General features: G+C 36.5%; 1 protein-coding gene across 5 annotated transcripts in view; it reads right to left on the minus strand.

Annotated features, from left to right (window-relative positions):
- Positions 1-847: 847 nt before the first annotated feature.
- The window catches only part of SHOC2 (SHOC2 leucine rich repeat scaffold protein), a 64,608-nt gene continuing 49,742 nt past the window's right edge, over positions 848-15,713 (minus strand). For 2 of the 5 annotated variants that reach the window (XM_053949766.1, XM_053949767.1), the window contains 6 exons: positions 15,416-15,546; positions 12,505-12,693; positions 11,084-11,206; positions 8,848-8,985; positions 8,242-8,359; positions 848-6,965 (listed from right to left, as the gene is read on the minus strand). In XM_053949766.1, the coding sequence (XP_053805741.1) occupies positions 6,757-6,965; positions 8,242-8,359; positions 8,848-8,985; positions 11,084-11,206; positions 12,505-12,693; positions 15,416-15,546 (908 nt within the window). In that variant the 3' untranslated portion in view covers positions 848-6,756. The remainder of the gene's footprint in view (positions 6,966-8,241; positions 8,360-8,847; positions 8,986-11,083; positions 11,207-12,504; positions 12,694-15,415; positions 15,547-15,713) is intronic. The other 3 variants (XR_008432181.1, XR_008432180.1, XR_008432183.1) reach the window with 3 other exon arrangements.

The raw sequence follows: 15,713 nt of genomic DNA on the forward strand, positions 1-15,713 counted from the left end.
GACCTGTCACTGGAGAGCAGTGCTGGAACATTTGGTATCCTGAAGCACTTGGGCTGGATTAATGACACAAACATGTCATCAGTTTGTCTCACCAGAGACACACAAGACACCATCTGCATACTGCTGAGGCCTTTTGTACAGCCTTAAGGACATGGGGTGGCAGAAACAAGACACATTCTTCACTTTTCACTCAATTAGAGACAAATAGCCTGGTTCTTGAGGCCAGGCTCATCTAGGGGTGCTCGCTTCAACCATCTGAACAAAAAGCAGTCACAAGCAGAAAGTTCCACCCAGTCCAGGTGGCTGCCAAGCTCCAGGTGACCCAATTGTTGGCAGGATGCTCCCTGTCATGGAAGGGTCAGGGAAGATTCATTTTCTTCTCTCTTTTTTTAACTGTGTGAATTTCTTATGTAGCATTCTACAAAGACTTCAAGGAAGAAAATAAAACCCAACCAGTGCAGTCTCCAATTTATCTTTCAAAAAAAAAGTAATTCCAGAAATTTCCCAGTCTGTTCAGAAAATGTTGGGCTTTGACAGTTTAAAAAGGTCAGCTGAAATATTTAAAAGTCACATCTTCCAAAACAATAAACTCTTACTAGCGTGAAGAGAGCATTGTAAATCCTGGCATTATTTAAATCAGCACACTATGAAAAATTTCGTATTAATTTTGGTTTTTATACCTAGTTGCAAGAGATGATGGAAGACAGTTATAGCTAATCAGAGGAAACAATTAAATACAGCAGAGGGTGGCCCGCATCTGAAGTATAAATCCCAATCAGATCCTTGCCTAGTGGGATTATTCCTCACCAGAGCTTAGTACTAAACTTTATCAGCCACTCAACTTTAATTTTCATAACAGAACTGTACTTTTATTTCAAAAAGTAGCACACAAAGAACAAAAGAGGTTGCTAAAGGCCACGAACTAGGAAAAAGACTCAGAGCTGAGACTAGAAAACCACAGAGAAAGGCAGCAGGAATTATCAGAGAAGAGAAGAGGTTTAGTTTGAAAAGAAGCTAAAAAACTAGAACTCTATGACTTGGAGAAAAAATGCTGCCATTTATGAAAATAAACTGTCTTGGTTTGTCTTTGGCAACCTAAGACATAAACCCAAAACCTTCAAGAATGATAAAAAGCAGATGAACAGGAAAAAAAAAAACCTGTTCATAAATTTCTAGTTCTAGGAGTTACCAAATAAAATAAGGTAGCATGGCTCAAAACAAACAAAAGGAAGTACTTTTTCACCCAGCACATAATTATATTGTAAAATTATTAGACACAGGATGTTGCAGAGACCAGAAATACACAGAGATGTAAAATTTAAAAAAAAGAAAAAAAGGAAAAATAAAGTTTCTTCTGTGAATTTGCTTCATCTATCAAGGCTACTAAAGGCAGATGCTGTTTCCTTTCTGCAAGCCCTTCAAACAGTGGTTGGTGAGGTCTGGAGCAGTACAGCAGAGGAGCTGCACATCCTGTTCTGCACATCTGCACAGCCCTGTCAGACAGGGGGATGGCAGGTGGTCCAACATCACAGCACAGAACTGCAACACTGGTGAGGAGACTGGTTAACTTATGGTTACAGGGACTGACTTACCTCAAAGACCAAAATTTAGGTATTTTGATCAGACCCTTTTTTGATTTTAGTCAGCAGGGACCTGATGAAATGACAGAAGCATTCATTACTGCAAGAGTGACTGCTGCACACTATGAGAGCTGGTTCCAGCTTTTTAAAGCAACCAGCTACAGTCCTCTTCCTCTTTCCTCATGTCCAAACTTCTGAGGGCTTTCTATTCTGACTTCCAAGGACATTGGCTTATTGTTTGTTGTTTGTTTGTAGGGCACGATGCAAGCATGACTTTCTTGAAGCAGTCTGTGCAATGAGCTTGACAGAGCTGGAAGATAACAGTTTAATCAGTGCCATGGCAGCTTGGCAATACTGTCTTTTATTAAACCTGAAGATTAAATGCCGGTGTCTGTCTTTTAGGCATCGCAATTCTATATCTACTTTAATTTTGTTGCTGCTGAAATGCATTTTGCAGTAAAATCCAAGATTTATTTTCCCCATCAGAGAGAAAGCTGTGGGATTTTTTTACTACATGCCCTACTAAAACATAACAAAATGAATATAAAATTTTTACCAATACTTGCTGTACAGAAGGTCTCCAGTCTACATGACTCTGAGTAAAGAAGTTACTATCATCCAACTTTTGAAGCTTCCTGTAATTGCTCTACATGAAAATCTCTATTTTGAGATCTTCTGTAGAGTGATAAGTATATAATGAGAACGCAGTTCTTAATAATTTGAGGTGCTGCAAAAGTAGACTTACATCCAGGTTAATGTCAGACTAGAAATACTAGAAAACTTTGAAAAGACCCAGTGGCAGCTTATTAACAAATATACTATTTATAATGAATGCATTGATACAGAATGACTCTTATAAAAAAGCAAGGCAATCTTTTATATAGACATAACAACATTACAATAATTCAGCTTAAAAGTACATTTTTGTAGACTGTTTACACTCTCACTTAGCTTTTAACCACAAAATTAGTGTGGTCTGATATTTTTCCACAGCAAAGGTCCTGTGCAGTCCTGGTTAAGATCTAAATCAGAATAATAAACTTTTTTTTTTTTTAATATTTGCATATGTGAAAAGAAACCCATTCGTAGTTCCTATAATTTGTTTGTAATCGTCCTTACTGTGCCTTGAAGTTTGTGTTGTGCAAATTACCACCAACTGCACATTTCTAATTAGAAGCTATTTTGGCATGTCTTTTGATACAGCTGAGGTGTGACGCTGGCAGGAAAATTCTTCATTGCATCCAGATATGAAAAGTCTCCTCATATGGATTAGTGCTGATTTAGAAGTTTAATTTATTTTGAGGTTAAAAAAAGAAGGGGGGGGAGAAAAAATAACCTCTCAAAGCTTTCTAATTGTTAAATAAAAGATTTCTCAATCTCCGAGGATTGAAGATGACACGTGATTTCCAGGTGACACAATAGGTTTAAGCACTAACCACAGAGACAATCCCAGTACCAATTGTCTAAATCATGAGCAAACACAACCTTCAAGATGTCTAAACATGCACGTTCCTAAAAATACTAAATCAAAGAGAGGCACTGAAACGAATATTCTACAATTCAAATCTTTCTAAAAAGGGTGCATGAAGGTCAAAATGGAAAGTCCCAATTATACAGCTCTGTGACCCAACTTAACAAGCAGCATTTCCACTGCACTTACACCAGACAATTTTGATGACAAATTCGAATATGGGACAGTGAGAGATACAACTTTTAAAACCTTATGCTAAAAAACTTTTGCAAAGAATTATCCAACAAATTCTTATTTAGTAAATTAAAATTAAATATCTGATCAACATGAGTCACAACAGCAACTGTTCCTTCTTTTCATGGTTTAGCAAATCTCTGATCTGCTTTATACCTTTCCAGACTTCCATAATACTACATAGTCTACAATAATTTAGCTTGTTAAATCAAGGCATGATTCAGGATAGTGTCTATGAGGCATGAGTATGCATGCACACAGGCACAGACACATATAAAATTGATATTTTGGCTATGGACAAGTAATCAAGGTCATGATTTTCACTCAAAGTAAAAACTGTCATATTTTTCAATAACCATTCTAAATTTCCTTCAGTATAGGAAAGAGAATAAACATTTAATACAAGTATCTGGGAATCATTTGTTTCTCAATCATATTTTCAAAAATGCTGTAAATAATTTATTTCTCCACATTGTCTATGCTTTCATACATGTATAGATACACAAATACATTTTTGTATTTATGTATACATACAGTTGTCAGAATTAAGTTCTTTCCATTCATACTTTAACTGATATGGGCAAATAGAATTCTTAAACATGTGTAAGCCAGTATGTTTGTTCAACTGAATGTCACCAGGCAATAAACCATCTAGAATCTACACTAGTTTACCATGCAGCATCCTGGGAAATGCAAAAGTCTGTTATTTCAGAAGGTAAGACTATTTTGAATGATCAAAATGGCTGGATTTATATGGATCTATGTATAGATCTGGATATAAATCCTTGTGTTGTACTTACATGGATTTATATGCATGTATTCTCAATCTGTGCCAGATATTTAAAGCTTTAAACTTTCAGATCATTTTAAAGAACTTTTCAGATTCTTCTGACTTGATTTCTCCTGCACCAGAACTTCTCTCACACTGCTCTTATTCAAATCTCCCTTGAGACACTGAAAAAATAAGCATTCACCTCAAAGTGTATAAAATTAAACTCCTAAAACAGGACTCAGGATTATCTGGCATTGCAACAACCATACTAGTACAAAGACAGTTTGAAAAAAATATCCTGTTTTTAATATAGCAATGAATTAAAACATAGCTTTATTTATTCCTATAAGTGTACTGAAAAGAATAGCTTGTTTTTAAGTGAGTGTAACGAGCACTGTTTTGGTAGCCAACTTCTCCACAGGAATTTATGTGAGAGGGTCAGCTCCAATCATACAGTCATTAACCATGTACCTTAACAAGGTGAATAATCAACATATTTACAAACTAAACAAATTCAATCCCTTGAACTCTTATAAAAACGGGATTGAGGAGCAGACAGGGAATGAGACCAAGACGTTTGGAAACACAAGGGGTCGCCACTTTTGCTTTAAGGAACCATATTAATCAAACCAGTTTCCCCCCTAGTGACCTGAGGGCACAAACACGGACTTTGCAGTATATTCAGAACTTCAATTACAGTCTTGATACTAAACATTTCAGCATCTTCATATTTTAACACCTTAGTGCTGAAAAATATTAACTCAGGCAGAACTGTAAGGAACTAGCCTTTTATAAACTTAAGTCTAAACTGAAAAGCTACAGTAGATGTAAAAAAAAAAGGGAAGGGGGGGAAACGACAGAGAGAGTGTGTGAGAAAGAATAGAACATTACTTAGTAAAATCCAGTGACATCTACAATAGTTTTACAGCATGTTTAAGCCCTCTAAGGTTTTATATCTCCACCTGCCTTCCATTTAAAACTTACTCCTTGTTAATGAAAAGACATACAACAAAACAAAATGCAAGTAGATCGAGGAAATATGTCTAAATAAGCACGCCTGAAAGCCAGAAATAATATTCCCAAACTTCTGCACGTGAAACAGATTTCCCATGGCATCCATTGATTTGATTTTGTGCAAAAGGTACAGCCTGTAAGTCACACTACCCCAGCAACAATTCCAGTGAGTATAAACAGAACAGTTCTTGGGTAACCATGGAACGTGACTGCCTCGAGTTCTCACCCTCCTGAAAAAGGACAACTGGCCCTGCAAGTGCAGCAATAGTGTAAATCTCCCTGAAGCATCTCCTGCCTTCTAAACAGCTAAGAAATTCATGATAAAACTGAATGTCCACTACTTACAGTGTTTCTCTTGAGCTACCAACATCTCTGCACAAATGAAAAAGGTGCCTCTTTTTTAACAGATTGGTTTAATACTGAAACAGATAGGATGAAGTTAAAAAAGAATAATCAAGATACTGAACTGAATATTTTGAAGCAAGTGCCCCAGCTATGGGGAAAAGTGCATTTAGTTCAGCAGCAAAACAGCACAGTGTGAAGATATTGTGCTTGGACACAGAAGTTCCATAATGGAAGGAGGTACAAGGCAAGTCAAGATATAAAACCATAGTACATTGTTAACCAACCTTAAAACTTACATATATTGCAGTGTTTAAAAGTAAGACACATTCATTTATTGTACAAGGTCTATAAGGAATCCTTAAAATTGCCTGTTGTAGTTTATGACTCAACATTGTAATAAAAATGTACATATATATTATTTCCTTGTCACTTAACTGTACTGTCAGACCTCATGGACTTGTTACTTCACACAATGAAAACCGCTCTTCACTGAGGATACTCCACATTTTTACCAATCTGAAAAGGTTTACTTGTGCTAGAAAAGACCAACCGCAAAAGGCTCAGTTCAGATATGTTATGCCTGCAACTGATAACTCAGGGAAGCAAGACTTAAAGGAATTCAAGCTTTTTTTTTTCTTTTGTTTTTGTTTTTGTTTTGACTGCATCCTTTTCACCTGCCAGTTGTTCTGATGAGTATGTTTTTAGTATACAAACTGGTTGATAAAAATTCATCAGCAGAGGCATATAAACTCTAGATATGATTGATTAAAACAGAGCAAATCAGAATAAAACGAAATCCAGTGATTTACTCTGACTGTAAACAATATAAAAACACCATTTGCTTCAAATCTCAAAATAAGTTAAAAGAAAATACCAACCTCAGGGGACGTGACCCTTTCAGGTTTTGACACAAAGAAAAGGCAGGAGTGGGGGAGGAAAACAGAAAAGTTCATTATATAAAGGTTATACATTTCTCTTAAACTGAAAGTAAATCTAAGCAAAACTGGTTTTGTCCCTTAAATTTAAACTTTGAGTTCATTGGCAATTGCTTTAAATGAACTGGCATTTTCAGATTATTCAGACAACTTCCATCAAGTTCAGCAAAGAAAACTTAGACAAGCATTTTTACAGAATTTAAAAAAAAATCTAAATGGCTATGATTCCTCTATTAGCAGAAACACATAATGCAGTCTTAAATTTGCCTTTTTATATTATTTATATATTTATATATATATAATATAATATAAACCACATATATTATATTATATATACATATACAGACAATTACAACATTAATGCAGTTTGTATTTTGTACAGTGTATTGGACAAGTCGATGAGCATTAGACCATGGCACGATATGGTCCTTGCATTTTTAGGAACTGAATGATGAAGGAGGGTCCTCCTGCAACAATCTGAGGTGGAAGGTGGCTGAGCGGGCAGTTCTCAATACTCATTATTGACAGTTTGCTGCAAAGAGCCAGCTCAAAGGGAAGGCTGTGCAGATTTGGGTTGTCATTCAAATACAGTTCTTCCAGATTCTCCAGTGTACCTGGTTAAAATAAAATAGTAAGTAGTAGTAGTAGTAGTATCTTTTTGATTCATACAGTTTCTATCTTTTAGACAGAGGCTCTGAGTCCAGTCTTTCCTATACAGAACCTTGAGTCAGTGAGAGTCCTGTTCTCAAGCACAGGAAGTTCTGTTCACCAGTGCCTAAGCAAGAACCAATTTGCTTTAATTTCCCTGTAAAAATATCCATTGGGGCATCTCCTTTAGATATAAATGAACTGCAAATATAGAGAACAAGAGAACTGAAAGGGAGTTCACCATAGCCATTCACGAACTATGCAAGTGCAGGCAATGTGGAACAGCTATCTAGTCAAAAGGACCTAGGAAATACTTATACCATACAGGATCTATTCTCTCTTTAAAAGTATGTCATTCCTTTTATGTAATTAGAAGCCATATATTAAAGACCTGGAGCCATAACTATCATATGTCACAGTAAAAAAGCAGAAGAGTATGACTTCTCTGCACAGGAAGATTAACTTATGAATTTATTAAATGGAACTAACAAGTGTTAAATTCTTTTCCTGAATTAAAATTTTACAGTTTGCCTCTACTACACATACTGCAATACAGGTTAACCAGAAGCTGGAAAACAGAGTAATTTCTTCTTATTAAGACTTCCATTCCTCCTTTCAAAAACATAGAAGTCCTCTCCAAAATATTACTTTCCAATCTTATATACCATAGGTATTTCTTATAACCTAAGAGATTATTTATTCTTTAACAAGAGAAAGCAGCAGGCAGGACTCATGGCATAGTAAACCAACAAAAAGGAGAAGCTATAGAAAAAAACAATTGACAGCATGATATGTTAAACAGTCACACCTGACAATAAGTAACTATTCTCTCATTTGTGAAGACAACCAGCTTTAATAACCAAACTGTACTCCTAAAATGGTATTTAAAATGTTCTTACTGATTTTAATTCCAGAGTTTGTTTCCACAGCATCCAAACTCTCTCCACTAGCTTATAAATTACAAAGCTCTGGATTTAGATTATTTCAGGTTTTTCTCACATTGAGGCACATATAAGATGAGCAGCTGTAATGGCTCCTCACCAAACATGATGTGAGAGACAAACCATGCCTTCTTCATCTGCACATCACTATTGCTGTTCCTGTGGCACATCCTTCACATCAGGCTGTACATATCTAGGAGTTTCAAATTAATTTTGTGGCTTTTACTGATGTGCAAAATAGCTGGCTATGATTTATGCTTTGCTCAGACACTCTGCATCAAACCAGACAACGGGATCTTACCAATTTCCTCAGGAAGGTGTGTGAGAAGGTTCTCTCCAAGCCCAAGGTGCGTCAGATTGGTAAGGTGACCGATTCCTCTTGGAAGGGTGGTCAGCTGATTGTTAGTCAGAACCAATTTCTAACGGAAAAACACGTTTTTACAAATTAAATTAATGATTTTTGCTTGGAATGACAGCAAGTAACAAGATATGTGGCTCACAAATGAATGAGTTCTACTCTCCTGAATTTGAATGAGAAAAATTTCAACCATTCATCAACACTTCAAATCTCTATCAAGCATCATTGAATGTAAAAATAAAAAGGTGCCTAATAAAACACATGCCTAAACATAGAAGATTTCATGAGCATTACTGAAACAATTCCTGGGATGGTATCACGCTCATGGTACAACAGTTAAAACCTTCAAAAATTTTTTGTTCAGTATTAACTAATAAAGCTGGGGAACAGTTAATGAGGACTAATTGTGGGTGAAGTTGCACGAGACTTTTAACTTTTGTTTCTATGTCCAGTCTCAAATAGTTTCCACTCATCCAAAAAGCTGCAATTAAATCAGCATGGTGTAAATAAAGGACATAAGATGCTTATCATGACCAATTATTGTTTCACCTGCAGATCCTTGAGGTAAGCTATTTCATTTGGCAAGGATTCCAGTTTGTTTTCCTCTAGATCTAACTCTCGGAGTTTCCGTAGATTTCCAATTCCATGGGGAAGTTTCTTTAGGAGATTGTTTGACAAGATAAGAACCTCAAAAAAGAAACAACAACCAAACACAGAATTTCAGCAACACAATAAGTAAATAACAGATTAAGATACTTTTTTTTTATATTTTCAAGTAATGAAGTCCAATATTAGCCTACATTTGCACTGAGGAAGTAGCTGAAAATTAAAAAAAAAATAAAACAAGTCAGTGATTTAAAATTTTTTTCAAGTCTTTAATGATACAAATATAAATATTTAGGATATACTTCTTTCAAATATTATTATATGTAATAATAAATGCAAAGCAAAAACAATAGAAACCTTATTTCTTCAAATGACCAAAGAAAAACAATTTCTTCCTGAATTTGCCTATCATTTTGTTATGTTTCCTTATAGCCATCCCATAACCATGTTTTACATTATTTGCTGTGCTTGCCAAGTCCTCCTTAAAAAGCTTTGTATTTCAAAGCTCTTCTCCCTATGTCCCTTTGGTTAGGAGCAGCAGCAAATAAACACACAGATGGGAGCACCTAAGCAGAGCACTGGCTTTCCAAAATGGGCTGCCATCACACACCCACGCCTACTACAGTGCTGTCCTCTTGTTTTTCTCCTCCTTTCTGAGCTGAATTATAAATACCCCAGGTTCAAGAAGTGTATCCTTATTTGCAGGACCAGCTAACAGAGTTGTTCATTATTTTACAGGCAAGTTAACAGGGGTTACACTAATACACCGTGTTTCCTCCAGAGAAACCCTGCAGTTCTACGAAGTAATCAAGCCTCATAACAGCACGATGAGTAGTCAGGTATTTAATTACTGATTAAACAATGCTATTATCTAGTTCTTTAAGAAGTCACATTGAAACACGAGGATGTGAAAGAGCAGCCAGCATGGACCCTCCTGTCAACCTCACACAACCAGCCAAGGCTGCAAGTGTCCATCTTCTACCAATAATCCCAATTCATTGGCTTCATGTAATGTGAAACCACCACAGGCAGGAACAAAAGGAAGGCATGGTGAGAATCAAAGTGAAAATCAAAGTGAAAAAAAGCCAACGCCTGAGGATTAGCACAAGCAGCATTTCAGTGACCATCCTTTATGCACTACACACGCACAGAGCAGTGAGAACAGTAATGTTTTAATCGCATATCAAGAAACAAAGGCAGGAACAGACAATATTACCTACGTGAAATGCAGCTGACTTAGCACTGCTGTGGGAACCTTCACTTTTGTGTAAACACCGCCCAAACAGCCCTTTGTGTTTGATTTTTTAATTACAAAGAAACACAGTGGTAACAGGTCAGCAAACCAAGCAGCTCTCCAGCTTCAGCAGCTGACAGACCACCAGCAAACCCAGTTGTTAGAGGTTACTAATTTTCCAATCACATCAACCACAGCCTTAACTTAAAAGGGAACTGGGCTATTAAGTAACTATTATGCTGTCATAATTTTAGCCCCACACTACAGGAATAATTAAATATTCACAGAAGAAGTCACATTAGAGATTTGCAATTTCAAATATGCCATTTGTTACAGCTCTTTAACAGATTTTTCCCAGCAACTTACAGAGCCTACAAAGTCCCCTCAACTGCCCAAACAAGTACCTCTGTCTTTCTGTCCCTCCAAGGCAATAATTTGTCTCTGCTGATGGTACCCTGAGAAACAGGATGAGGGGACAAAGCAGGTTTAGTTCATGCTTTTAACCTACGAGTTCTTCGCCCCCAAAGGCTGAGAATTCCCACCTGGCTGCCTACAAGTTTCACAGAGCTACACTCAAGCCTCCCCTGGCTGTCAAACATTTCATTATGTTTTTCTGATCCCTGCTGCTTCCATGCTGGTCTCCAGGAATTGAACCAAGTTCAGCAACACTGCATTTACAACACTGATGCCTGTTGAGAAAAATTTTTCTTCTGCCTGGCTAAAAATATAGCTGTACATAGTGGTTTGTGCACACTCATCAAGAGCCTAAAGAATATTCAAAAGCCATTGACAACAGCCACAAACAGATGCAACAGGGGATTAAACAGCACCGATACACATATTTATTTAGCTTTATTTGACCCCAAAGTAATATTACTTAAACCTGAAGTAGAGAATCCCTATGTTGCAAGTATTCACTTAGCTGTTAACTTATACTCTTCTCACCTCAAGAGAAACAAGCCCAGATACATCCTCAGGGATTTTTGTGAGCTGGTTAGTCGCTAAGTTCAGTTCTACCATACTTGTCCAAGTCCCGAAGTCCAAGGGGAGAGATGTCAGCTGATTGTCCTGTGATTTAACATATCAAACATTTAGGATCTACCCTTGCCAGAAGTTGGGAAGGCATCTGACAGATTAAATGAACTGCTAACAGAAACACTTCATAACAACATAGCTGATAATGAAATCAGAAGAATAAAATGTTGGTAATTGGCCAATTTTTTTTTCAAATTCCACCAAATATTAGTGGTACCAATCTAGAGTTACAGAATTGACTCTCTGTTACTAATATGAACTGAAGTGGAAAAATTAAAAGCACGTAATTCTCAAGCTCTCACACAGTGGTTAAAACATTTTTTGTCCTATTTCTGCTAAATACAATGGATGGTGGGTTCAAAAAAAGAACAGAAAGTTCACCGTAACTTATAAAGGTGCTATCAGCAAATGTTTGAATCCTAAAAATATATGGAGTTAAAAAAAAAATCCAAACAAACCAATCAAGAGAATAAACACCACAATAAAAAAAAAAAAACACCAGAACCCATACACCAAAACCCACTTAGGGGAAAAAACCCAGCAAACCCACAACCAAAAAAGAGAACCAAAAAAACCCCATACACTTTAATGGCTCAGAGTAAAAACAGCTGAAATTACTCTGAACATGTTACTGCTCAAAATATTTTTTAAATATTTGATTTAAACCAGAGACCACAAGACCTTTTAAAAAATGGTCACACAAAGTTGTGGTAAACAGGCAAAGTTACAAATGGGTATGTGAAAAAATTGGACAATGCAAATTGAGGATTCATTTGTGTCAAACTATTCTAAAACAGTAGCTGAGCTTAGTTACTGCTCAAGCATTTCTTGAAATAAATCTATTCATAGAAAAATACCATCTTTTTTCCCTACTTTAACTGTATTAGTACACTTAAAAGCTCTTTTGCTGTGCTCTTCAAATATTGCCAAAAGTCTCTAGACTTAGGTTTTGAAAGACCATATTAAAAAAATTATTTTACATAGTTCTGTTTATAATGTAAACTGTAACAGTGTCTGAAGGAGAAATAAGCTAATCTACATGCTTGTGTCCCATGTGGATATTAAAGAACTTTGCAGCCAGCTTTCTTATATTCATTGCTCAAACTCAAGTAAATGTGACAAAATCTTAACTAACAAACATAAAGACAAATTAGTAACATCTTGATAGCACAATTTTAGACTAATACAGAATTATTTATATATGTGATAGCAGCAGCATCCACTTCAGCATGATAAATTCATTCCTTACATTATTAAGTCTGCCAGAATTCCTGGAGCTGCAAACAGTGCTCCGCATTGATTTTACACAGTAGCATGTTTCTGTGCCTCACCTTCATGTTCAGCTTACTTAATACTTTAGCTCGAGAGAAAATTCCAAAGGGGATTTTATTGATGCGGTTGTGCTCCATATTGAGAGAGTAGATTGTGGAGAACTGGGACGGGCCACCCACAGGATAGGACTGGAAGCAGTTCCTGGCCAATGTTAAACTAGTCAGTTTGACAAGGCTGGATAAAAGACCCTGTAGAAAGAAGAAAACCACCCAAGAGCTTAGGACAGATTTATTTGAATGCATCTCTTTTCCCTTATGGGTCTAATTAGAAATGTTTTTCCCCCCTTAAGTCCATCCCCTGAAGAAGTGTTGCAACACACAAACCAGTGTTAAATTTGATAAAACTTCCACCAGCAACAACCTCTGCTCACAGTCATCAGCCACTACCTTATTTCCCCCTTCCTCCCTGCATGCTGACAGATACAAAAAAAGCAAACATACCATTTAAAAGCACAGGTTTGGGAGGTTTGGTAACTCTTTACTCCTCTGAAAGCAATTTTTCTAATGACACGTTGCTCCAGGAGTGCAGGGGCAGCGTGTCCATCCCATTCCCAGCAGCTATTTTGGCTCCAGCAGCTCACCCACATCAAAATGAGGCCCAAAGAAATACCCCCACACAATGGCTCCCAAAAGAGGCATTTGATAATTCCAGTACAAATCTCTGGTAACTTCATAAAAATCCATACTGTGATCACAACTTGTCAGTGTCTTGTAATTATACCATACCAACTTCAGATAATCAGACAGAGAAAAAGAATAGGATGGGTTGGAAAATCCCATTGTTTTTTCCTTTTTCTAAAATATTCTGAAGTAGTTACTGCTCTATATTTTCCCCTTAAAAAATAAAAAGCAAGAAGCCTGTAGGTAAACTGGATAGCAAGGGCTGCCCATTGAATCCAGAGTTTCATTTCTTTTGACAATCTAATTAGATTCCAAAATCCCAGCAGCCCATATCTCAGTTCATCTGTTAGTTACGTGCCAAGCACGTTGCTGGAACTGTGGAGATGGATAATGAGATCTAAATTACTGCTGAAGTGTCACCTTTGCTTATTACTACACCAACTTGAATCCAGCCCTATTTGCTTAAGTATTACAGAAATTGGAGATTTATGCATGGCATTACATACCATAAATAATGCAACATCTGCAATCAGGAATGAGCAGTAACAAGATAATGATTCCAACCATATTCCTAATGTCAGTATTTCTGGATTGCAATTTGAGCTCCATATTCACTGTAAATGCTTTAAGAACATGGCTTTGCTGTTTCACCAGGAAAGCTTTGGCTACTTTTATAAATAGTTTATTAACATTATTGTAAATAAAATAGGATCTAATAGGGACTTACCTAAATGCCCTGGCTAAAACTTAAGACACTGGGGGCATCTCAGCAAATATCAGTGAAGCATTTTCCCCACTACAGATAAAATAATGGATCTTCAAATCAGTATTAATCTAACCTAATCATTAATTAGTATAATCTTTGGTTAAGAAATATTGTTTCTACCTATACTTTAATTAACAGATATTAGTCCTAGGGTTAGGCAGTCCCTGAGCTCTAACACACTTTATTGCTTCAGATGGATCTTGGCATTCCAAAAAGCTGGTTTTGAAGGCTGCTTGTATACCAAAAAAATATCTAAAATACGTTAGCTAATTCACTCTAATAGCCCAGAGTAATTAAATGCATTTGAAGGGAAGCAAGAGAGCTTTGGCAGTACAAAGAGAACAATGCTCTTACACCTATGAGAACTGTGGCAGTGCTGCCTTCTTCCAGCCCATCCTTTTAAGATAAAATATTTATTAGGCATTGTGTCAGCAGCTTCAGCTATGTTTTGAAATTCAGAAATTTCTTCTACAAATACAGTTCTTTGTCTTATAGCACAACATGTTTTATTTTAAACAGATTACAGTATAAACTATACATTTCTGCAAACTTAAGTGTTAACATATTGTGGGCAAACATACCTGAAGAAGGCAGCACAGTTACAAAGAGGTTTGTATTATGACTGAACGTGTGTTAAAGAAAGTAATCATCCCTCACATTGGCTTTTTGTAATTACACTGTAGTTGCTTTTGTAACACGTCTGGAAGGGTGGGCTAGCTTAGCTCTCATCCTCAAAGCAGCCTGGTGGTTTTCACTCTAGCATTTTCTTAAATTATAGTCTTGCCCAAACATTTATTAAATTCTCTGTTTCAGTCTATCATTGCTATCTGAGCTCAGAAATTTATCTGAGGAAAATTCGTTACTTACTGCCCTTTGTTACTGTAAATACTTTGCCTAATTCCAAATGCATTTTTTTCCTTCTATTTATAGTTTCCTATATACATATTTAGATAACCTTTAACCTCATTTTATACTAGTAATTTAGACGACTTGGGGTCATGGGGATGACAGCTTAGGACAGCAGTTTGACCATCATTAAAATCGAAGAGACTATAAACTGTATGTTGTGTCATGAAGTCTTCATCTTAAAAGGATCTAAAGAAATTGAATAAATATCCAAAATAAGAAGCAATCACATCAGATTTTTTTTCTGTCATCTGAACAATTACTTCCAGGCACTAATGCTTCACGAAGCAGAAACACTGAAAAACACTTATCTGGCTTGAAGGCTGGGAATCTGAACTCATTATTTAAGGTTTTCTAAAGATACAGCACAGCAAATACAACCACATGTGTTGCTCCCAGTTTTGACTCAAGTTGTATGACATTAGTCTTTCTATACTGATTAAATATACCTAATGTTTACACAATTGACATAATTCATATTACTTTTAGGTTAAAACAAAAGGTATTCCTCAGAGTTAAGATGCAAGATGAAATCATTTCCCTTGTTCCACTCCCTTTACAAAACATCGATGTTCTCCAGCAGCATCCCCTCCCCAGTCCACTCCCTCTTCTCCTCACCTCTGGTAAAGTAGAAATGTTGTTGTTCTCCAAGTTCAGCTCATCAAGTTCACTGCATTTTGCTAAGGACTTGGGAATTGCTGACAGCCTATTGTACCTCAGGCCAAGACGACTTAGACTGGACAGATTTCCTACGGGTAGAAAACAGGTGTTACTATGCTGTGAGAATCACACAAATGCACAGAACAAGGTGTGACTTCTGATTCTGCTGTTGTCTCTCACCTTACACTTCCGAATTTCAAATGGTGAAATGGAGCTATAATCCCAAAACAGGAGATACACAGATTTCCAATGCTGA

The sequence above is a fragment of the Vidua chalybeata genome, chromosome 8 (assembly GCF_026979565.1).
Source record: "Vidua chalybeata isolate OUT-0048 chromosome 8, bVidCha1 merged haplotype, whole genome shotgun sequence".
Classification (NCBI taxonomy): Eukaryota; Metazoa; Chordata; class Aves; order Passeriformes; family Viduidae; genus Vidua; species Vidua chalybeata.